Source organism: Drosophila erecta, unplaced genomic scaffold, assembly GCF_003286155.1.
Source record: "Drosophila erecta strain 14021-0224.00,06,07 unplaced genomic scaffold, DereRS2 tig00000126-arrow-pilon, whole genome shotgun sequence".
Classification (NCBI taxonomy): Eukaryota; Metazoa; Arthropoda; class Insecta; order Diptera; family Drosophilidae; genus Drosophila; species Drosophila erecta.
Genome location: NW_020825209.1, coordinates 14,523,267 through 14,547,812, shown reverse-complemented (window position 1 = coordinate 14,547,812; position 24,546 = coordinate 14,523,267). Strand labels below are relative to the sequence as shown.

The 24,546-nt window shown below is 40.4% G+C and overlaps 2 protein-coding genes across 7 annotated transcripts in view; one reads left to right on the top strand and one right to left on the bottom strand.

Moving 5' to 3' along the window:
* Positions 1-165: 165 nt before the first annotated feature.
* LOC6549782 (kelch-like protein 1) lies at positions 166-3,825 on the bottom strand. 3 transcript variants are annotated; one of them, XM_026981666.1, is made up of 4 exons: positions 3,684-3,825; positions 1,466-2,315; positions 1,015-1,398; positions 166-863 (listed from the first exon to the last, which is right to left on the bottom strand). In XM_026981666.1, exons 2-4 carry the CDS (start codon positions 2,268-2,270, stop codon positions 403-405), a joined length of 1,650 nt encoding a protein of 549 aa, XP_026837467.1. In that variant the 5' UTR covers positions 2,271-2,315; positions 3,684-3,825; the 3' UTR covers positions 166-402. The 3 variants fall into 3 exon arrangements, with proteins under 3 accessions (XP_026837467.1, XP_026837466.1, XP_001978620.1); XM_026981665.1 differs by having other exon boundaries at positions 3,132-3,786; XM_001978584.3 differs by having other exon boundaries at positions 1,015-1,377; positions 3,132-3,786.
* A 1,648-nt stretch (positions 3,826-5,473) lies between these two features.
* Positions 5,474-24,546, top strand: part of LOC6549756 (GTPase-activating protein pac-1) — a 38,390-nt gene continuing 19,317 nt past the window's right edge. For all 4 annotated transcript variants that reach the window (XM_015155093.2, XM_001978582.3, XM_015155091.2 and 1 more), the window contains exons 1-2: positions 5,474-5,617; positions 22,467-23,340. In XM_015155093.2, the coding sequence (XP_015010579.1) occupies positions 23,014-23,340 (327 nt within the window). In that variant the 5' untranslated portion in view covers positions 5,474-5,617; positions 22,467-23,013. The remainder of the gene's footprint in view (positions 5,618-22,466; positions 23,341-24,546) is intronic.

Below are 24,546 nucleotides of genomic sequence, written 5' to 3'. Positions count from 1 at the left end.
TTTTCATTCTACAAAAAAAAAATGTCTTGCTTTTAAAATACATCAATGGCAATTATCTTTGTTATGTTCGCCTATAACGTTTGCTTATTGCAGCCACACAAACAAAACCCTTTTTTCGAGCTCCGACTTATCAATAGACTGAGAAATGAAGGCATATGTGGTCTATACAAGTTAATTAAGTGCTATGTAATAATTTAGCATTATCTGTATATTCGTTTGGAAGCGAAATCAAGGCATATACGATCTAAACATGTTTCGTTGCCGTGCTTGGCACATTTTTGTCACTGCAGTCATCACAAAATCTCGCATGTACATAGGTCTACCGCTAAATATTATGAGAATCGCTAAATTCGATGGGGAGGAAGATGGAGATGGAGGCTTGGAGGCTTGGAGAGACATCAGTTAGAAATCGCGCATGGGCACATAGATGGCCACACAGGTCGACTCCCACACATCGTTGGGTGAGTCCCACGAGTCCTTTTCGCGCCACCACTCCTTGCTATCCAAGTCGTAGGCCATTGTCTCCGCACTGGCCCGATCAATCGACTCCGTAGAGTCCAGTCCGCCCACAAAGAATATGGTTCTGCCCATCGCGGTCACGCCGGAATAGAACTTTGGAGCTGGTATCTGCGTCTCCACGCTCCACGTGTTGCTCTCAATATCGTAGGCATAGATGTGCTCCACCAGAACACGCGATTCCGTCAAACTCTCGTGCCAGCCGCCGCATGCATAAATTTGATTATCCACCGCCACCAAAACGTGGTCACAGCACGGCGTGGGCATCGAGGCCAACTCCTGCCAGACTTCCGTCTTGGTGTCGAACACCCACATGCTCGCCAGTATGTTGGCCAAGTGGACGCCACCTTTTTAATGAGAAAAGTCCATTAAAATATGGACCTTAAGACGAACGCCTTCCGCTCATTGTAAACACAGCACGAACACTTTCTGCACTTTTAACTTAGTGCCTAGTGCCGCTGCAGCGTTCAAAAGCAGCTTTGGGCATTGAATACCCACCTGAGATGTACAGCTTGTCGCCCACAACGACGCCGGCATGCTGACTGCGATTCTCCTGCAGACTGGGCATATAGGTCCATACATTCTGGGCGATATCATAGCGCTCCACGTTAGATATCATGCGCAGGGCTTCGTCGGAGTTATCATCGTCCAGAATGCCGCCCACCGCATAAAGATGCTGATTGCCCACTGCGTTCAATGAGAAGCGGCAGCGATCCAGCTGAATGGGTGCTATGGTCATCCAGGTCTTCCTGAGCGGACAGTAGCAGAAGCCAAACGGATGGATGTACTCCTTTAAGCAGACATCGTAGGCTCCGCCCACGATGAATAGTTTGTTGTTCAGAACGGCTGTGCCAAAATTGCCTGGAATGCAATGGAACAAGTCTGCATAAGAAAATATTGGTGCGATCGATTCGTTAATGCTAGAGAAACTTAATCCGCGAACACTTACACTGATCGATGTGCGGAATGGCAGTCATCTCATACCAATTCATTTTCGTTGGCGAGAAGCACATTATCACGTTGGTCAGTCCCTTCCACTCGAAGCCCCCGATCTTCAGCAGGCACAGCTCCATGCCCCGCATGTTTGTCGGTCCCTGTGGCAGTGATTGATCCTCCAGGGGCACCACTCCGTTGAGCAGGCGCCCCATGTACTCCTGTTTTATTCGATTGTAATATGTGGTGGGCAGTTGCAGCTGCTTTCCCTCGTCCAGCGAGCAGTTCATGTGCCTCAGTTCGTCTAGGGACCTATAGCTAATGTGCGGCCAGTTGATCAGCCTCAGCAGATCCCCCAAAGCGTTCTCCTCCAGCTGTTTTTCGATTGCAAAGCTGCAAACCAGACGCACCAGGTCCTGCTCTGCCACGTCGAGGGGATAGTTGCTGGAGAGGATGAAGCGCAGCTGTTCCACCTTCATTTCCTTGAAATCCGACGTGGTCGCGAACTCCTCAAAGTGTGCGCACATATAGCGGTGAGCCCGCTCAGATAGGTCTATGATACCATAGATATCCGCCATTCCCGCGATGGCCAGGCAGTTATCCATCTCGATCTTTCCGCCCAGAAAGATCGTGCATCGCTCAATCACCTCGCGCACCTGGACGTGTGTGGCTGCCGCCAGGATCTCCTCGATATTATCGCAGTTCAGTTCCAGCGTCGATGTGTATATGTAGTCGATGATCGAGCCCATGGCCCTGGCTGTGATCCCATAGAGATTTATCTCGTCCTTGCGCGACTCGATCATGGCACAGTCGGCGAACATGGCGCAAAAGTAGTCGCTGCTGGCCGCCAGGACGACGCGGTGAGCCTGCAAGGGCACATTTTATTGTTAACCACTTGGGAAAATATGTCAAAAAGTAAGTAAATGTTTCGAAAGAACTATCTGTGTGACCAAAACCGCTAGTAATTTCCCATACTATTTTCAAAAACATTGCAAATTAGATTTCTGAAAAACTGTATAATAAAACAATTCTATGAATTTCCTAGATTGATGTATGTATGATGTTATATGAAGAAATATGAATCCGATTCCGGGAATTCCGAAATATTTACAAGTATACATAGGTAGTGCGTCATCGGCAGAAACACATCAATTTGTGTCGCGAATTTGTTTTCGTTTTGTATTATTAGCAAGAGAAAGTAAAGATGAGCTTTTTGCTGGCCACGATTATCGATTCGCCTACCACTTACCACTCTAACCCTATAACTAGTCACCTTATGCTTTCGCGGCTTTTGATACATGTATAATTAACACGAATGGCCAAATGCCGAAATTGCGAAACCGCCAAGTTTAGGATGCGAACAATCCGGTTTAGTGCGATTTCTATTTGTCCTATGCGCAGCCATTGATGGTATTGCCATAACTAACCTAGCCTAATCATAACCAACTTACACGAAAGATAATCTATTCATACTTGCTATGCGCACTTGTGCAGCCAGACTCTTGTGCAACCCAACCATGATACATATGTATGTACATATGTATGTTGCACTCCAGCTGCCTGCGAAGATGTGCCTCTGCACCCAATGTGGCACGGGGCAACGCGTAACCAGCTGATCCCACTCCCACAGATGGGCCACGATCTGCGGAGCTGCTCCACATGGCTATTGCTGGGGATCCTACCTTGAATCGGTGCTCCTCGACGATCAGAGTGACGTCCGTGAGTTTCTCCTCGTTGCGCAGTTTGTTGAGGCCGCGCAGAAGGGTTTCCTCCTCGGCGGACAGTTGATTCCAGCGATTCCCAGGAGTTTTTGGTGCAGTCGACGTTGCCGTCGCTGCCGGCGTCACTGCTGGCGCTGGCGTCGCTGCCATGTCGCTGTACTCTCACGGAACGGATTATAGATTAGCGCGGGCTAATAACCTATTTGTTCACTTCAGTTGGAAGTGGGGTGGGGTGGGTGCCCAAGGTTGGGGAATCCGTCTGATAAGAAATTCTTGAGATGATTTAGTTTCTGGTGCGAGTGTGAGTGCGAGCGAGAGGGCAGCACGTTCTGTTTACACTCGCGACCAGCTGTCCACAAACCGTTAGTTGGCGAACTCCGAGCAGTTCCACGACAAGTATACGCAATAAATTAGATAAATTATTACTAAATCCGAGCGGAGACAAAAATTTCGTGTGTTTGCTTTGCTTGTTGCTGCCCCTTTGCTTCCTTTTTGTTTCTTTTGACTTTTTACCTTTCGTTTTTGACGTTTCTTCTCTTGACGTTTGTACTGCCAAATCGGTTAGCACCGCTGGTGATGCGCAACTAGCTATCGATTGACTAGCGCGATCATTTGAAATTATATAAATAGCAATGGTTTCAAGTATACTATCGAGAATACTATCAGAAATATTGAAGTATTGCCTGACAACGAGTTGCTTTTTGTCAGAAAATGTAGATCTGCAAGCTTTAACCAAAAAAAAAACTTTTTAATTGAGTAATCTATATAAATATATATGTACAATCACTGTGTTAGTCAGTTGGGGAGACAGTTTTTTTTTAATGTTTTTCTTCTTCGAACTAAATTTATTTCGCGAGTGATTTCAATTATTGCAATAAATTTTGAAGAAAGTGCTGGTTTAGCGAGTAAATAAAATGATCTGATTTATTTTACTCGCAATATCGATAGTAACTAGTGTTGACAAATGCCCAAAGTGGTGCGCAGTGGTGATATCGCAACAAAAGCCGATAGTCTGCTGCACAGTATCGATAAGTGTCGAGGCACGAAAACATCGATATCAGCATGAGCATCGGCCGCATACCATCTCCACTCGACTGGTCTGGTCACTCGAAAATCACATCGGACGAATCGAGTGGAAAGCGGAGCAAGTAAAACAAGAAGTAGAGTAAAACACACAATTAATTAATTGTAATTTGACCGAAAGAGCAGACGGCGCGCGCGCGATCGTCTAATTGTATTGTGAATTAACGCAGCGTAAGTGCAGGCGAAACCACAACAACAAACGTGTGGCGTGAATTTTTTTTTGTGAAAAGAAAAAGGCGAAAAGTGCAATAAAAAAGTAAAAAGCAAGCGATAAATGTGTACAAGGCGTACCAAAAATATACAAAAAGCGATGCAAGGCGAAGGAAAATACACATCGAATTCGGCAAACATTTTGGTTATTCGTTAGTTAAAGTAATTAGTTTATTTGCTTGCCGCCGCCGACGACGCCAAAAACAACAACAACAACGAAAGAAAGCAACAGTCAAATGGCGAAGAAGAAGCACAAGCAGAAGCGGCAACAACAACAAATTTGAATGCAAAATGCAACGTGCATGAAATTAAGATATTCACTGTTTTTTTTTTTTGCACAGGCACAAATAAAATTGTCGCGCTGTTGTTTCTTTTTCTCCCTTTCTCTTTCCCGCACGCTGCAACCTTAAAGGAGAAGCAAAAAAGCAGAGCAATTACGAAAGGAAAGAAAAGAAATGAAAAAGAAAAGAAGCCGTGTAGGTGTGTGTGTGTGCGGTATGTGTGTGCGTGTGTGTGTGTGTGTGTGCTGCGCGCCACATGAGGAAACTACCAGCAGCGACGCCGACTGCGACGTCGACAACGTGTAGAACCCAAAATATAAAGCAAAACAAAAAAGTTCACAAGGAAAACATTAAAACAGTTAAGGTTACGGTAATAGTTTCAATATCATTGCGTTTCCAAACATAATTGAAATTGTATTTTAGAGTCGTTAAAAATATTTATATATATTTTAGTAGCCTTAAAGTGATAAGTTTATCTAACGAAAGCAAAAGAGTGCAATCTGTACCACTTTTCTTGCAATAACTTGTAAATACCGAGTTATCAGAAAATGTAGTATGCCCTTTGAAGTGCTATTATTTTGGCCGCCACTGTTGAGTTTTTTTGGCTGCCACTGACTCACGTTTCATTGATAAGAAGAAGAAATGCGAGGGAAAAGAAACGAGAGGAAAGAAAAGGGAGGGATTGTGGAATGTCCTTAACTAAACAAACAATAAATCGCTTTATCAGCTCCACCATTTCGGTTGTGTTCATTTCTAGTTTGCAAAATTAAAACAAAAGCATAAATATAAAGAAATACAAGAAGCCTACAAGCAACAATAAAGTGTAAAAGAGAAAAGTCAAAAAGGGAGAAGCACAATCTTCCTGGTTTTTTGGTAAGTACCATATGCTTTTTGTTTATTTCATATAAATGTGTAAATCTAAACAGTATAGCAATTGAAGATTCGGCACTTATCGCCCCCGTTTTGTGCACTCTCTTTATTGCTCTCTTGCTCTTGTTCCCAACTTCCACGTCTTCCATTTCCCGTTGTACGCCAGCAGCGAAAGTTGTCTTCCTGCTTTTTAGGTTTTTTTGTTTACGTTCCAGGCTCCCTTCTCTCTTTTATTGGGCCTCTCTTTTCTTCTCTGCGGCGAATTCTTCTGGAAGAATTCGCAGAGAGAGAGCGCAGGAGAGAAGAGCAGGCATAGTGCATCCTGCTTACAAGAAAAAGAAGATCATCCTTAAATCTTCTTTTCTTTCATAACTAATTGTAATAGTTTTAGATTTACAGCAATTGTAGCTCTTAACAGGCAAACGGGTGCGTTTTAAGGGACTTCAGCTTTTCGAACTTTAAAAACACTGTTACGTTTTCAACTTACTGATAAAGTTTTGATAATGATATATACTCGCTTAAAATATTGAAACTTATTGATGACAACAAATAGGAATAAATTACTGAATTGATGAAATTATTCCAAATTGCCGCATAATTTTGATTTGTACAAAGATATTGCCAAATAGAGACCACTTAAAAGTTGCAGGATAATTTTCGTGATACCCCTATAATTTGCGATCAATACTCAGCGGATTAAATTGTTCCCATTTCGCTGTGGAATTATCGGGCACTTTCGCCAAACTTTTTACCCATATCCTCTACAATTTCTTCATTTTGGCATTTAATTTCGTTGACATTGCCCCGAGCTTGAGGACAATGGGCAAATAAACACGTAAACAATCGGGGCACACGCACCTCTGCTGCAAATGGTAAAAGTCAATAGATAATTATGTATAATGAGCAAAGAATTACGTTGCCCAATTGGCAATTATTGCAACAATAGTTAAATCCATTACGTGTCTCTCTGCCCCCTCCAAATGCCGGCCAATAATAACGGGCATTTTCAGCTCGAGCTCGAACTCGGACCGAATCACGAATTGTAAGAAAAATCAACTTTATGCGCCGGACTTTGGTTACTGTTACTGTTATTGCCTCTCCATGGGCTAATGTTATTTTGTATTTTGTTTTCCAATTTTTTTTTGTGTCTTGGTCAACACGCAAGAAGCAAAAGTAACACAAGAAAACCAGAGGGGCGACGAAAAAAAACAGCAACAAACTAAAATTACATAAAACCTTGAAGTTACACGCGAAGAAACAAATGCTTACCAACTTTGCTTAATTAATGTTGCTAAAAAATTAAAAAAGAGGTCCCCAGGGAATCCAATGTGTCAAAAAAGTTGTATCAATAGGGTTTTTTGAAATCTCGTGCCCGAAACTGTATGGGTAGCGAACTCTGACGTACGCAAGTATGCTACGATATGTTTAAATAGCGAATGACAAAGTCACATAAATTGCAGTTTGACTTAGGTTTTTGTCAATTGGAGTTGTAACGGAAATCGCTATATAATGTTAAAAAATATATAATATTAATTTAAATAACTATATTGAGATTCTCGGGTCTCGTATTCTCGCCATTCTCAGCTACATAATGTTATGGCTAATGTGAAATAAAGTGACCCAGCCATTTCTCTCAGTGTAGGGACGGGACTAGGGGCCTGGGAACCGCTGTCTTCACCTTCTGCCTCAACTTTAAGCCTAGTGGCCGCGGCCTGAGCACGAGCCGCCTTAACCCAAAGTGGGGGAAACGAACTCGGGTCCGAGCCAAGCCGCTTGATTAACCTTCTTTTTTATTACAATATTTTTGTTGACTCTTTTCGTGTGCTCATTGCTGTTGCTGTTGCTATTGCTTTTATTTTGTTGTGTTTTGTTTTGTTTTGGTCGTGGTTTCAAGGCGGCCACGTTCGGGATGGGAAATTAAATGCACTGCAATTACTGCACCCAAAAAAGCCGCGCAATATGCATGTATGTTTGTGTGTACAAAGAGAATGGAAGTCGGGGGCAGATAGGATCTCGGAGGCCAACGCGAGGGGATTAGAGTTCAAGGGAAGAGCGTTGTCGAGGGGTGGTTGCCGCAGACAGGGCTTCACTTTACCAGTACAGTGGACCCTCGAAAAATCAGATCAGAAAAGCAAAGTAACATATGTTAAATCTGCATAAAAACCAATCATTTGTATTTCTTTTCTTTTTCACGTTTATGCAATGCAAATCGAGCTTTGAGCCATGCACTTTGATTTTACGTACTTATTCACCCCTCTTTATTTTTTTTATTTTATTTTTTTTTTTGCAATCTATTACTCACTTGCTGTTGCTGGTCGTCGGTTAATTAAGCTCAAACATTTGTCAACGGCTGGCCATTGTTCTTTTTGTTGCTTTGTTTGGCTTTGTTGCAAGTCGCGTGAAAATTACAACGTTATACAATTTAAGTACTAGAATTAACAACTTGTTATTGTTGCCGTGCTTGTTGACGCATGACGAGAAAGCGGCGGCGAAAATACCGAGATGACATAACTAATATCGCACAGATGAGATCAGAGTAATGTTTTCAATTTCAATATTATTTATATTGTATTTAAGTTGCTTTATAAGCAATGAGCTTTATAAGTTACTCGGGGCACTCCCTAAATTATTGCGATAGTTTACACCCACATCCAGAAAGCTAAAATCAGGGTTCTTATTCGCCTGACCGATTAAGCGAATACTACGCTATCACTGCACTTATTTTATTTTTCGCTTTGTAGGGCAAATACTCCAGATTTGTTGTTACTGGAAAAAAGAATGCCAAGGCCGTCGCTCTTTATTATTCACTCTCTTTGGGCGACGAGCTCTTGTTCTTCTCGATTCGCGATAACAGAAGAGCAAGTATGTATGTATGTAGATAGGTTTCTAATGAAATGACAAAACTGCTGAACGTGGAAATGAAATTGCGGCATAGAAATAACAAGTGCGACGGAAAGCAATCGAATTTAGTAGAGTAAACGAGTTACCGCCCAGTGCCACCCCTTTTTTTCTTCTGCGAAACCGGAAATGGGGGCCAACAAGAACAACTCGCCGAGCGTTACACAAAATATTTAACATATTTTATCGGTCGCCGAGCCACTTGGCATTCTATAACAACATTTGTTGGCGGCCACAGCTTTACTCAATATATTAGCTGACCAAATTATTGATATTAGCAAGTCATTGCAGTCGATTGGTAAGTGTGCTAAGATATTTTTGTATGACAACTTATTTGTATATGTAGTACATCTAACCAAAACACTCGGGCTTCATCAAACGCGAAGTAAGAGTGTTCAGTAGAGTTGGGAAAATGCGTCAGAAAGAGCTGGTGCGTGCATATATCTGAATTAGTATATATATTAATATTGATATTGATATTGACGGACAAATGGGAAGTGCAAACACACTGAAATCGTCATCATTGGCGCAATTGTCTTTGCATTGCCTTATCAACGCTGCCTGGCGGAAAGCAAACTAAAGCCAATTGCAGCAACAGACGGGCGGCACTTGAAAAATGAATTGAGCAAGCAAATTGCAGGGAAATCGAGAATTCGCATTCGTATTCATATGAATGACTATGGAAATGGCAGTGGAAGGGGAAATGGAAGGGGCAGGGGCACCACTCTGATTGGGATTTGGGGATTGGCTTGTTTACCACTTATCAGTGTCGAGTGAATTGGACACCTTCCGTGTGTCCTCGCATTTCTCAGGGGCCTCTCCAGGTAAAAAGGGTGCCTGGTGATTGGGCTTTGTCCACCTTGTGATTACATTTCACGCACCAATCGAAAAGCCAAAGGGCGGAAGAGTCGAAAAGGAAATGCAGCAGGAAGCAGTCCGTCAACCAGACTGCCACTGCTGCACAGGACAAAAAACACAGCTAGTAGCCAGCTTGATAGTCAAACTCAACAAATTGTGTTTAAATAGATAAACAGGCAATTATGAAATAAAGAAATATACAAATAAATTCTACAAATGAAGTGTTAAATGAATATACGAATGAATACTGAAATAAACATAATAAATTCTGAAATGAAGCCGTAAATGAATATACGAATGAACACGAAAATGAAATCTTGAATGAGTATACAAAATTCCTGTATTAATCATCCACCAGAAAGTATTTTTATAAGTAGCTGCATCTGGTTATTTATTAACGTGTAGCCCGAATCCAGATTCAGCTCAGCTTCAGACTCATCAACGTCGCCATTATCAACTCGAGCGTTGTGATTATCCTGATGATTGTGGCCCTGCTGCTGCTGTTATTTTATCTCTGGCCTCTGTTTTAGGTGGTTCGGGTTGCCGGGTCGTTGGGTGGATGGGTGGTTGCCTGGCTTCTGTGGAGTGGGTGGTGGGTGCTTTCGACACGTGCGACGGGCGCTGAGTGGGCGGCTATGTGCTATCTTTCTGCCTGCCAGCCGTTTCCTCTTATCATAAAGCAAGGCGGCAGCACAGGGAAAAACAACAGCCGCGCCTGGACTAACGTGTAAGGTAAATACTCGAATACACTACCTTTTACTCTTAAAAAGTGTGTGTTCAGCAGATTCTTGTGGTCGATACAAATAAATGTGATTTGCAGGACTTTCGCATTGTATGAGTGCCTCTCATGTGTTAAACTAAATTAAATAACTCTATAAACAAGTGATGTTTAATAAATAATTCGTATGTTTCTAGAAACTTTAAACATTGAAAACGAATTTTAGAGGAAGTGGCAAGCAACCCGATCTCAAAGAACACACACTCCAATGACTTCAGGGTACACAAAAAACAAAAAAGTACAACACTCAGACAAACTGAACAAACAGAGTATCGTGGAAACGGGGGCGAAGCAGGGCAGCAAAGAGGGGAAACGGAGTGTGAAGTAGCATTGGACGATAGTAGAGAACAACAGAACGCAAATGCGTTGGAGGACAGCACTTGACTACAACGACCAAAGTCACAAAACAGCCCAGGTGTGCAGTGTAAGAAATCGTTAAAAACATATGTATGTTCACAGATCATAATTTAATAAATAAGGTTCCGGAAAGTATGCAAGTGAATTTGTTGTGCGTTTTACCTTTAGCATACTATTAGAAATTTTGTTTTATTTTATAGATCTTTAGATATGATCTATAATTGATCAGTTGCAAAGGGCAACATAATCTTAAGGCTATGAAACGTATGCCAGTAGTTTCTTTGAGTGTACAAGTTTTATTGTAATTTGTAGCCTGCTTTTAGACACTTTCGAGTGATTTTGGGCCACTCTATGCAGTTCTTCACTTCTTGAACCCCATGAAAAGTTCCATTACTACCAATTAAATTTGAATCAGTGTTGTCTAATGAGATGCTTTCGAGGCGGAAAGTACTGAAGTTGCACTGCAGCTAAGGAGCTTTTTCCCGCACATTTTCGCTCAGTGTATGCTTAACGGCGACAGTAGCCGGCTCTGTTAACTGTTAATGCTCACCGGTGACAACGAGCGACGGCAGCAACAACAAAAGGCGGTAAGCACAGCTGCAGGGCAGTCAAATATCGATCGGCATTGTGAGGAGCAGCGGTCTGGGAAAATTCGGTGAAAAGGGGGTGCTACTTGGTGCGGTTGACATTGAATGTAGGGGGCGGAAAAGGAGAAAAGCTCCACGCCCAAGGAAGCTAGCCGCGCAATTTCAGCGAGTGAATGAAAGTGCAAAAGCGAAAGGAATTATGAATGAGTTTTGTTGTACATCACAACTAAATAGTACTGTGTGCATTGCTACCTAATGTAACAGATACTTGCTACACCTGGAGCATCATAGCCAGTGGCTAGAAATCCATAGTTGGATTTAAAGAAAGAAACATCATTTTCGCAGGAAACCTGAGTTGTAAATGGAAAGTTTATGCTCGAGAATTTCGATTGAGTCATTTAGCCCATTCCGCTTTCCCACCTCATTCAATAATCTCAATTCGATTCCAACAAAGTAGATTGCATTCACTCGGCGAGGATTGCATCTTGCAGATAACTTGATTTCCTTCCTCGTCTCTCTGCACAGATGCCCCTTGGAGCGCACAGGAAATTGCGTTTAAATGAATCAATAGATAAAAGCTTTTGCCAATTGCATTCTTCGCATCTATTGCAGTGAAGTAGGGAAAATCCCTCGCTGCACAGCGGAAAATAATTAGGTTACGCACACAGCACCCATTGTTGCAATCTAATCAAAGTTGAATCTTATCAAATAGCAGTGGAGCTCTAAGGGAACAAGGTGCTAAATCATATTGTAGAATCTTATCATTCTTGACTTGCTTGAAAGCGATTGAACTTAAGTCTTCAATCATCTATTATAGTCAAAATATATCCTGCTCTTCCTGAAGAATTCGCGTTTAATTGCTTGTATTGACTTTCAAGCCAAGCCTTTTTTGCATCTCAAAAGGCAGTTCCTTGTGACATGGACTCTTTTTCGAGTGTATACTTGAACTTGGCTTGGTGGGAGAGAGATAGCGAAGGGTGTGAAAGAAAGAAAGAGAACATCTCTTTATGTGTGCAATTTCCGTTTCTTCTGCAGGGCTTTCTGCTCTTCTCCCTCACTCATCCCCTCTCGCTAGTTCTTCCTTTCTCGCCGAATCCCTCAGACTTCTCTATTTTCGCAATGTAACGACTTTTGCGGAGGATGCGACAGATAACAATAATAACAACAATAACAACAACAACAATGGCAAGTCAAGGAGCCTTGAAGTTGCAGCTCTTGCTTCTTCGTTGTCTTTGTGTATCTTTATGTATACACTGTACAAATTTTTATATTTCCAACTTTGTAAACAATTGAAATATTATTTTTTGCCTACAAATACTTTTTTGAAGTTGTATTTCATCCTTTTCCAATACATGCAGAATAGAGTAGTTGTTTTCTGTGTAGCTGTGACTTGGCAGTGACTTGATTTCAAAGCTGAAACTGAAGCCGGTTTGCGATGCTTTTTGCGGCCTGTTTTGTGGCCTGGTCCTTGAACTGTCTCCCTCTCTCTCTCTGTCTCTGTTCCTCGGTTTCTCCCCGCTTCTTCCCGCTTCTCCTTCGCTTCCATCTCTTTCCTTTTCTGGGTCCTCCCCTTGTGTATTTAACAAAAATGTAAGAAATACAAAAAAAGAAATGCAAGGAAGCCAGGGCTTAAAAGCCAAGAATACAGTGGGCTTTCACTTCAAAACATTATAAACAATTATTCAGAAGAAGTCCACCACGTACAAAAGTTTCTACAGTTTTAATGCAGTGCTCTTCAAACGAATGCATCGAACACACCTGTGTTTATTTAGTAATATCGCAATTGCAGTGGTCACTCGCAAGTACATTCTTGTATCAAGCGTGTAGCTGTACTAAAAGGGTACATCATTGTAGAATTCGCTGGGATATCTCCATCCTACTGCACTCCTCCTGCATTTGCCAATTGCATTGAACTGCAGTCAAGCGATTGCAAGAAAAAGAGACAGCGGCTCAGAAGGAAAAGAGGTAGTGCGATTGGGGGAGGAAGACCAAGTTGCATCCAATTTATGAAATGCCCCGAAGCCTTTTCGTTTACATCCGAAACTGTACCAAATTAAACATTAAAAAATAAATAAACTTCTGTTAGCGGGCAAAGATTGGTGCCCTTCTAATCTCTGTTTGCACTGAGAAAAATAATGATAACAGTGTTGGATTAATAGAGTAAAAAATATACAAACGTGCTCTTACGCGAATCAAACACAAAGTGTATGAAGAATATGAATTGTGGCAACAAGTAAGGGCACTTTATTCTCATATTATTCGATCGTGATTCCTTTAAAGTGCTTTTATTAAGAGGCAGGCAGCATTTGTGTGATATGCGGTTTATGTCCTGTTTTGTAGCTCTGCATAAATCCTTCGGATTATGCATATGGTTGCAAGTTGCAACCCTCGAGCGACACATATGCAACCCTCTTCCTGTTTACCCCCAATCCCAATATCCACACTCCCCTCAGTCTGTGAATTGCATTTTGAATACTCATTACGAAGGGTTTCAACACCGGGGGACTCCCATTTCCACTCCCATTCTTATTCCCTTTGCATGCGTGAAATGAGCAGGGCTGGGAAATCCCTGAACCACCCAGGTCCCCCTCGGGGGGTAAAACCAACCCTCTATTCAAAAAAAAAAAGCTGGAAAACCCCCAGAAGCCAAAGCTGAAAGTCCAATCCGAACTTTTGCGCCACCCTTTGTTGCTTTTCACTCATAAATGGATTTTAAAGTGGATGCAATCTGGGCCCGAAAGTGGGTGGTTCCTGGGGGTGGTGGTGGTTATGGGGGTTTTGGTGGCGCGAGTTCGGGGACCGTTGCTATTATTAACATGAGTATGCACTTGGAGCCTTCATTATGAAATTAAATATATACACCACCCCCGCACACAAAACATATGTATGTATATGTTTTCAAGCCAGAAAATACGTGTGCGTTTTCCCTAAGATTTTCATTGTTTTCCCGTACAGTAAACACTCGAGACAGCCGTCTAGCGAAACGGCTGGTAGCGAAACACGATAGGTGAAGCAATCGTTTACAGGAAGACTAATCTAAACATGTTAAATGATGAATTGGTACTTGAAATTGCTTGGTTTTGCCAACCCGAAATATAAGTTATTACTATTTCCTCTAAAATTGTACCAATTTCGATTTGAGGCGTACCCAACGAAAGCGCTGCTTTCAAGATAATGGAATTAGAACCAGATCCAATCAGGCTGATTAGCAAAGTCAACCCTAAAACACCCCGCAAAGATCCCATTGGAATCGAACACTTTTCGGATTGCTACATCGGTCAGAAATAATCCTTGGAGAGTTCACTGAAAACCATCCATCAAGTTGTCAAACCAGCCAGAAAAAGCCAGAATGAAATGGAATGGAAGCCAGTTAGGGGATTACTTACTTTCGGGACTCGTAACTGATATGATAAGTGTGTCGGATAAGCTAGGGGTTTTTGCTCTGAGTTCGCAAGTGATCTGATAATAAATAATACCTATAATGCACCAGCTGAACTGTAGATTTCCATATAGTTAAGGGTGACTGTACAGTGAATTACAGTGCAGAAAATTATATGCCACCCCAAAGAAATACTCTAACTTGGAGTGTTGCTATCGGAGATGTTTCCATCGCTTAAATGTGTTTTATATTGTAGTATTTAGTATTAGTATTTTGCCGACTGCTAACAATTGTATTCATCTGTTTTCAAGACCGACAAAACTTCCAGTCATGCTGCAAACCACTAAGTGGAAATCTTTAAACCTCGAGTTTAGCCAGCAACTCCTCCAAGCTTTGAGCCCGCACCAAAGTCTCAGTTCAGGGCCTAAGACGACTACTCACAAATAAAATTGAAAATAGATACAAAGGAAAAATAATGAAGCTCCTCCCCTTTAATTGAGTTTTGTGATGCACCGAAAAATGACTTTGCAATTTAATAACTAACTTTTGGTAATTTAGTTTTGTATGGCTTTTCCGTAATTTGAATTTGAAACCTAACAGCAGAGAAACTGAGAAGTGGAGGCCGAACATAGTGGGGCAATTGCTGTTGCAACATGCAAATGGTCACGTAACGAAAAAATTCAATTAGAAACCAAATCCAATGAACTTTGGGAGACAGCAAAAAAAGAAGAAACTGCCACGATAATAAAACACAACCAGCTGGAGAATATTCTCCATTAAACGAAGTCAGTGCAAAGATCTTGTGTCTGCGATAATTCGACATATAAGTTCACTTCCAATTGAACTCCAGGGAATCCATGTCAATGAGCTATATGAACGATGTGAAGTATTTCTTCTCTCACGTTTTGCCCGTTTTTTTTTACATTTTTTGTATACTCTAAAAGAAAGTGGTGTTTTTGGTGTAGACATATATTGTATTTTCTTGTATCTTATAATATATTATTCCTAATAAACCAACAGTTCTAATTGGTTTATTAGCAGTGAAGAATAGTAATGACTAGTTTTTGTCTGGTTTTAAAATCAACTTCTATTGTGAATCCCTCAATATATCGAAAAACGTGCTTTAAGTTGCATTGGCATTTTGTTTTTTTTCTTTTCGGCAAGTTCACTATTTAAACGGTCAGAGGCCTGAATAATTTGCAAATGGAAGGGGCAATCGCAATTGTGGGGCAGGTCGTTTTTGCATAGTGTTTTCCTCAGCCCCTTGCGCCCCCTTTAATTAACAATTGCTCCGTTATTTTTTGGTCGAACCGAACCATCGGCTCCACTGCCACAATATGGGATCCCAAGTTTAGTTCTTATATCAGCTAAGCGCGCGTACAATATCATATTCTGTTTTTCTGTTCTATGTTCTTTTGTTTACTCCAAAAGTGTTTGGTTTGTTTATTCATTCTGGGGCCGCCTGTGTGTGTATGCCTTTCTGCCTTTTTTTTTTGTATGTATTCGTTCACTCTTCGTCTGGTTTTCTATATATGTAGCTTCCAATCGAAATCGAATGGGAATCGGAGAAAGCTGTTTTGGGGGTGTAATGCTAATGGAGCGTTTAATTTAGTACTTTTTTAATAGTCAGACGATCTGATGATCAGCTAAAACTTCCCTCGGGCGCCTCATATGATTTTTCAATGACACAATCTTGTGGCAAAATCTGTGGGCTTATTCAAATACTTACGTCATTGAATACTGAATACTCAGGGGAAGACGACAATGTTTACACGAATTTATTCGCTTAAATTACATTTGTCAAAGAGCCAGAAAAGAAAGATCTACACGAACGATCATTCATCATACTCGAAGAATTCAGATAATGATTGAAAAAACCGAATACAGAATAATACAGACGTGTGGCTTAAATAAACAATACATATATGTGGGTTCTGTCGCTTAATTAATCATTGAAAGATGTATTACCTTATATTTTTGGTTCATTTTAATTAATGCAACTGCTTTGGTAGTTGCGAAAAGATTTTAGTAACCAAGTTTGTTTGGTAGGTTTAACATTAACATCAAGCAACGTTGCAGCTTTAACCCTCTAATGCCTTTATCTAAACCCACATTTTCTGAAACTCAGTTCAAGGTTGTTCATAAATTGTTCTGGTTTCCTAATATTCCGCAATATTTGGTTACTTGTGTTGGTGGCCAAATTGCTTGGCGAATTTGGTAATGCAAATTCTTGCTATTCGGTACACTGTGGAGAAATGGATGTTGTTCTTGGGTCAATGATAAATCACTTAGTTTAATAAAAAAAGGCTTCTAGCATGATTGTATAATGGATCTGATTGAATCATTTATTTGCTATACGAGTTCAATTGATGATGGCATAGTATATATAGCATCTGATTATTGTTCTTAAAACACCAATTACTCTTAGTGTTCTCAAAATGAAAGCGTTAGAATGATATTCGTTTGTGCAAAACCTATAGTTTTTTTGTTTTTTTGTTTTGCCTTGAACCAATTTTTTTGTTTTTCACTTCATTTTTGTTATTTTGTGGGCATTTCTTTAGGCACGTCTATTTGTCTTTTACCAATTGACAAGTGGAAGTGTTGTTGAACTTCTCTGCTTTTTTTTTCTTTTAGTTTTCTCACTCGGTCAGGATTGTGTTGTTTCCAGCTTGTGTTCCTCGGTTTCCTCGATTTTCGCGGTAAACCATTCAATGATGATATAATACAAGCCAACTAAAGCAAACGAAATACGCACACACTAGCGCGCTGGGAAATGGCGAGGAAGAAGAAGCTTAGCACGCAAGCAGAGAGTTCTCCCCATTTTCCAAACTCGACCCTCCCCTCGCTTTCGCTCCACCGTTTCTCATCTCACACCAAATAAAAAGGTCGTTGAATGAGGTCAAGGTAGCACTGGCTCCCTCCCTCTTTCTCACTCGCTCTCTCTATCTCTCTCTCTCTCTCTTTCTCTCTCTGACTTGTATATCCTTCTCTTTCTCGATCGATTTTCCATATCTTTTGGAGGAGGAAGAGGAAAGAAGCGAAAGAAGACGAAGAAAATGTTTCCATTTTCCACTTCATTTATTGATTTGCCCGTCAGTTGTCAGAAATTAGATTATTAAGGCGTTTGCTCCGCTCAGCTGGACCAACAGTTTTCCCGCCACTCCCACTGCCTTTCGCCGCCCATCGCCCACCCCCACCCCCCATCAACCCATCGGCCATACCTAACGCCCCCCGCTGGCGGTAGGAAAAGCAGGGAAAAAGAAAGACATAAAACACATAGCACAAACAAACAAACGACGCTGCAAGAACATTAAATAAACAATTCGAAAATAAACGTAACAACAAAATACAACAAAATTAAGTATCGGAAACAGTCGAGATTTGGACGAACTTATCACCCTGTAAGACAAGGCCCTAAATGTTTATCCCAAGGAAAAGTGTTTACATTACTGTGAAATTACAATATTTGAAATATATTTAACTATAAGTTTCATTAAATTACTGAATGATATCCAAACAGAACGTGTGGTTCTTCTATCAAATTGTGTAAATGTCGGAACCAGGACGGAACCAATATAGCCAGGATCTTGAAATTTCCCAGGGTAAATAAAATGGAAATTGAAATTGTGAGTGACGCCAGGCCAAGACACATGAATGCCTGGGTACATTGCCTTTTCGGTGTGTATTGGTGTGTGCTGTTTCGCCTTCTTTCTGGTCTTCATATAAGTGTACGGCTATTCCCATTCCGAATCGGTGGCGGCGACACTTGGCAACAAGTTGAATGGCTCTCGCCCAGCACCCCAAAGGGGCTCTAACCCCCTGATAACGAGGGGACAGATCAATATACACATCTACGCGTACGCGTACACATATGTGTGCATACATACGTATGCTATGTATGTACATATGTATTCATGGACAGGTATATAGCTATATATGGGTTCGGTGTGCATAATACACGGTACACGGGCGTGATGTTTGTCGAATCCGATCGCATCGGCAATCGGTCTTTGATGTGCGTCTGCCACAATATTTTTCATATTCTCCGGCTCGACTTTCTCATGTTACCCCGGCTTGTTTTTTTTTTTTTGATGGATTCCGATCGGATTTGTGGGGCGAGAGGTGTGAACACGCCGCAGAGATAACCTTTTATATGATATGGTTAGCTACAAGGTGTGTGATTCAATTGGGTTAGGTCGGCGTTCCAATGGGTTACAGATCGTGCAATATCAGTGCATGATTTTGAAACTGAACTTTATTCTCACGATCAAAACACTAAAGCCCTAAATCCCGGGTTTCCTGTTTATTCTATAAGACAAAGTCCTTTAAACTCGTATTTCCTTGCAATCCAATCCTTGTTGTGGAATGTTATATCACCCATAACTAGGATTTATATATATGTACATATAATGTGTAAATAGACCATTTCAAAGCAAAATAACTTTAATGTTTAGGGTATCAACGTTTTAGGCTTAGGACACGCACAATGGGAATTTCAATTACTAGATGCGTTTGTAATTAGAAGATATTGGTGTTTAACACCTGCCTCGATCGACGATCTGATCGGACGATTCCCTGCAATATATATATTTGCATCTATATGTATGTGCGCAGGTGCCTTTTATATAGCTGCAGCATATGAATGATTTATCGCTGATATCGCTGTTTTTTTGCATTGTACTTTTGTTTCGCTCTCGTGTCAGCTTTATATACAGACGCATATGTATATCGCTTTTTTATCGACTTCCATTCCGCGAAATTGATAGACAAAGAAATAAAAATGGAGTCCATACGTATACGTATAGTTGTGTTTATCTATAATTTCTTTTTGTTTTTTTTTTTTTGTTTAATGGAGAGGAGAGAAAGAAACCGAAGAAATTTTATAAATGTAATTGCACGTAATTGGATGCCCCCGCGTGTGTATTTCTCGGTTTGTGCTTCGTTTTTTGTTTATCGATTCCAAGTTGGGCATACGACCAAGCCGTTTATCGGCTATCATGTACACCTATATCATATGTCTCTCTATACATATTTTTCTGTTTTTATCTGTCAACAGATATGGAGTGGGAATGGCTATAACCCAAAAAAATTGTAATGACAGGTGAACGGTGCAAACAAAAATGAAAAAAAAAAACTTCATAAAACAAGAGGGAACGAAGATCTGAAAGTAAATAAGCAGTTATCGATTTATAATTTATTACTAGTTAATCAGGAGGTGTGTTTACTAGTTCCTAATTTGAACTTTAAATCTAATGCCGCATGTGCGTACGTAAAATAGCTTACAAGCTCGACTGTTTAGTGCCTCGACTATTGAATACCTTTTACACAGCGAATCATTTTTATGTTAAATATGCGCTTATACATATATAGAGTCCTTCTAAATTCATATCTGCGTACTTAATTAGTGCAATGATGTCATTGCTGCATATATACATGTGTAAGTATATACACACATGCATATGTAAAAACGTAAACGGTATAAAGTCAATTATAAATTAAAATAAACCCCACAAGGTTTTCTGAGAAATGATTACAGTTTATTTTGGTAAATGAACCTAGTCAAGATAGTGCATCATAATTTCTGCCTCAGTTATTTTAAAGACAGGGTTAAAACACGGTTTTTTGTAATGGATAGGTAAGAAGCAGAGGCATAGTACCATATAAAATTCTTTAAAGCAGTAAATAAAGAGAAGACTCTCAAATTGCGCCCCTCGATTATAAAGGAATATAATAATGAGCAGAAGAAAACAAGATATTGCGACAAAAGGCGGTTCAATTGCCAGCTTTTTATTGACTATACTGAACAATTCGTGTGATAACAATTAACTTGATTGTTTTGCACTACCAGCGACCGAGAGTTGAAATCGAATTTAACAGAAAAAACGGGGTGACGTACAGCGAAGAGGAAAGATACAAACCCAGAATCACATCGTGGCAAGTAAAATAATACAAAATCAAGATTAAAGACAGAACATGCGTGTAATGAGCCAGGCAGCGGTAAAAGTATCAAAACGCTGTTCAACAACGGCAAGAAAAAAAGAACAAGGCACAGAATTACATCAATCAAAGTTGAGTTTTTTTTTGGGGGCGGTTTCGATTGCTGGAGCTTAACGGAAATAAAACAAGAATCCGAAAATCGAGCGAAGATAAGTGTAAACTAAAAAAATATAGGTAAATAATGAATCGAGAACATATACCTATATAACTATAGCTAAAGAAATGTAGTGTTATTGGTGAAACAAAAACATATACCTATATAAATATAGGTTATTGGTGAAACAAGAAATATACATATGTATATTGAAATGTAGGATGACTTCTGGAGGTCTGCTGGTCAGGCAAATTATCCGTTTCATGGAAAATGTCTACTTTTCTGCTATCGCCGAACAACCTTGAAATGGATTATCGGCACCGCTATTGATAAGTTAATATATGTAGGTCGTTATATGATTTTTTTCCATACTAGTAACAGGCGGCCAAGGTCTAACTGTAGCCAAGTAGAGTGTTTTACAATCACTCATTTGGGCTTGCTATTTCTTACGATTCGCCATCAAAACTTAACACATTTTCAGTAATCTGCGGCCGAATCGGTCTATCTGTGTGTCTATCGCCTTGAGTGACTTGACACACTCGAGCTCCCCCCCTTTGGCAAAAAGAAACTACTTTGACAATGCAATTACAATGGGGCAATTATAGAGACTACTATCTGAACAATCTGTTTTTGTCTGTCTATCTGTTTGGGGGTAATTATACGTGATTTGGCTCAAATTATTATAGCGGCTGTCGCTTTTGCCTTCTTTATGTTGTTTAATTGCGTTCAATGAGATAAAGCTGGCAAACAAAACAGTAATCACAATAAAATATATGCTGCAAATCATAAAGTCTATTAAATCCTTTTATATTTGGCAACATTTCCCTATGGCTTTTTTATCTTTAACCATATCGCTTTTCTAATTAATTTGTATTAACTGTGTTGTTCGTAAAACAATATCCAATACGCAGGGGGCATGCACTTCCACCTTAATGTATTCCCAAATAATTTAAAAATATAGCTAGCACTTGAGTTAAAGTTTTTCCATAATGGTGTGATAAAAACCTCCGCTGCACTATGAGCAAATGTAAAATGCTTTTTGCACAAGGAAACACATGAACAGAGAATGAATATTAAAATTCACTAGTAATTTGGGACGAAGTTTTATTCAGACATTACTTATTTTTACGTCTTCAATTAGTCTACACATTTAATCGTTAGTTAGCATTTAAAACGAAATACAACTTTTTGTGGACTGTCGTCCCCGCCTTCAAACGATAACTTTTTGAGCAAACAAAAATGTCAAACTAGAAATGCAGACCAAAAAGGGGGCGTTAACCTAAGCCCCTTCGAAAGGGGGTACCAGCTGTATTACCCTTCTTAATTTTAGTTTTATTTTTTCAAGAAAGAGATACTAAACGGCATTATATCATCGTAGTTGTGTTGATTATAACGATCGACCCAAAGTCGTCGCATATGCCCAAATACAGTTAGTTAAGTGCTTTTAACTGCCAGTTGGACAGAAAGGCAAAAAAAACAAAAAGAAACAAAGCCTTCGAGACACAAAAGCGAGGAAAAACAAAACGAAAAACCTCTTTCGGCTTTAATTACAATGCATAAAAAATACAGTAAAAACCCGAAAACAGCTTCAACTATGGGGTTTTGTATGTTGGACATTGACCGTCAAATGAGAAGTCAAAAAAAGTGTAGCACGGCTCGTCGCATTTTAGCCCCTTCTGTATCACAGAAAGCTGAACCCATTGGGTCAAGAGTCGGAGAATGCCAGAAGCATTTGATAGCTTGGACCATGTTTGATGGATTCTAAAGATTAAGACCACCTTTTCAATAAACAAGTACAACATGAAGGGTTTTTAAAGCAAGATGTGGAATTCGTTTGCCAAAACCCTTTTCGCACTCTATTTCACTAACTAAATAACCAACTAACTATTATTTCTTTTTTCCAGATGATTTCCGTTAACCCGTCGATGGATCAGCAAGAGGAGTTAGTAGCACTACTATGGTAATATCGATCGGTACGATGGGCCTCGTGCCGCAGCCACATCGAAAAATTGCAACTTATCGTAGGATGTAAAGGAAAATCCCCCCCCAAAAAAAAAAAACCGCAAGGCGAAATTGCAAATAGAGGATAAATAGTTTAGCAAATAGAAGAGGAGAACCAGGGGTGAAGCGCCACCCCCACCCACCGTCACACAAATGAGGGTGCCACCAACAGGTTGACCACCAAAAAACACAAAATAAACAAAACAACGTAGTAATAAAAATAGCCAACCGCACGACAAATAGAAAAGGCAACAACAACCGAAACCACCAAGCCACAAAGCCAGCCACCGAAAGAGATAGAGTGCTAAAACAGAGCGAGAGGAGAGTGTGTAAACAAAAAAAAGGCGAAACACAACACACGAACACACAAAATTCAAAAAGAAAAAAAACACAGAAAACACCTAAAAGTCCACACACACCCCCTTTAAAACCACAGTATCCCGCTACAAAATGTTACAAAACTCGAACGCCGCTGCCGCAGCGCATTCGGCAACGCAGGCGGCCTCAGCGGTGGCGACTCCGGCAGCGGCGGCAGCAGCAGCATCGGCGGCATCCGCAGCAGCGGCAGCTGCAGCGGCAGCGGCGGCCGCAGCGGCCAACAACGCCGCCCTGGCCGCCTCCTCCATCCAGCCCAAGCTCATCGTCATCCGCCGGCGACCCAACCAGGGCTTCGGGTTCACGCTGCGCCACTTCATCGCCTATCCGCCGGAAGATGACCAGGCATCGGGATCGGCAACAGCAGCAACGGCGGCATCGGTATCGGCCAACTGGCCACAGGTGAGTAGGGATGATGGTTATAGTGGGTATTATATAATAGAGAATGGAGATAATATAGAAAATATTGAGAGTATAGAAAATATTGAGAATATAGATATTGAGGATATAGAAATATTGAGAATATAGAAAATATTGAGAATATAAAAAAATAGTACAAATATGGAAAATATTGAGAATATACAAAATATTGAGCATATAGAAAATATTGAGAATATACAGAATGCAGGGGATGAAGAGAACACAAATTATATATCTAATATAGAGAATAGAGAGGATATGGGGAATATATGTAGATAATATAAAGTATATCACTGTGCACGCCTGTCTACGTAGTGACGAAGCGCACCTGGAGAGTTAGAGAATACAATAGAGGGTACAGGATATAGGTTGAGGAGGAATATACATATATAGGTGCCGAAGTAAAAAAAAAGCGAATACACTTTGAAAAATAATTACCGTGAAATGCAGACATTTACCATAAAAAGTCAAAGAATGTGCCAATTATTGCAAACTCTCAAGCTTTAAATGAATAAATTAGGAAAACGCCCTGTGAAAAGTGCACAATTTAGTCAATTTAAGAACAACTTCAGGTTTAATGAAATTTTTTTTATTTGATAGAAATATAGTAAATAAGTTGATCTTACGAAGTTCATAAAACAGGTGGTAAAACTTGGGGGATTTAATATAGGATACAACATAATCTGCATTCTTGTGTAGAGTTTTGTAAAAGCAAAACTTAATTTCTTCATCATAGAAATGTCCTTAAAAGCATCAAGTTTAAAAACTATTGGGAGTTGTAGCGAAAGGACCATGCTATTTTTTTTTTTGTACATTAGCATTTTTGATCACAAAGTTCTTCCTTTTTTAGTCCGCTATATATTTTTACAAGCTTTGTAACTTATTTTTTTAAAACTTGTAAAACTCAATTGCCACTAAGGGAAGTGCAAGTGAGGAAGCGAGAGTGAACGACTCTCTTTTTCTCTCTTTCTGTCTCTCGCACTCCGCTGCGTCGCTGCCTCAGTTGACGCCGACGTCGGCGTCAGCGTTACGTGAGCGCTGCGCACGCGCGACTTATTCAAATTGCCGCTTTTGCTTTTTCTGCTTTCTTTTTGTTTTTCATTTAAGCGACGGTAATACCCAGCTCGAAAGTTCATGGGGGGTATATTGACTTTATTAAAGAAATACGCTGAAAGTACAAATTTAATA

Coding starts and splice junctions, on each gene's coding strand:
- LOC6549782 (XM_026981665.1), bottom strand. CDS start 3,320: ATGGCAGCGACGCCAGCGCCAGCAGTGACGCCGGCAGCGACGGCAACG. Junction 2,316..3,131: donor TCGAGGAGCACCGATTCAAG/GTAGGATCCCCA, acceptor GTGCCCTTGCAG/GCTCACCGCGTCGTCCTGGC. Junction 864..1,014: donor CGACAAGCTGTACATCTCAG/GTGGGTATTCAA, acceptor CTCATTAAAAAG/GTGGCGTCCACTTGGCCAAC.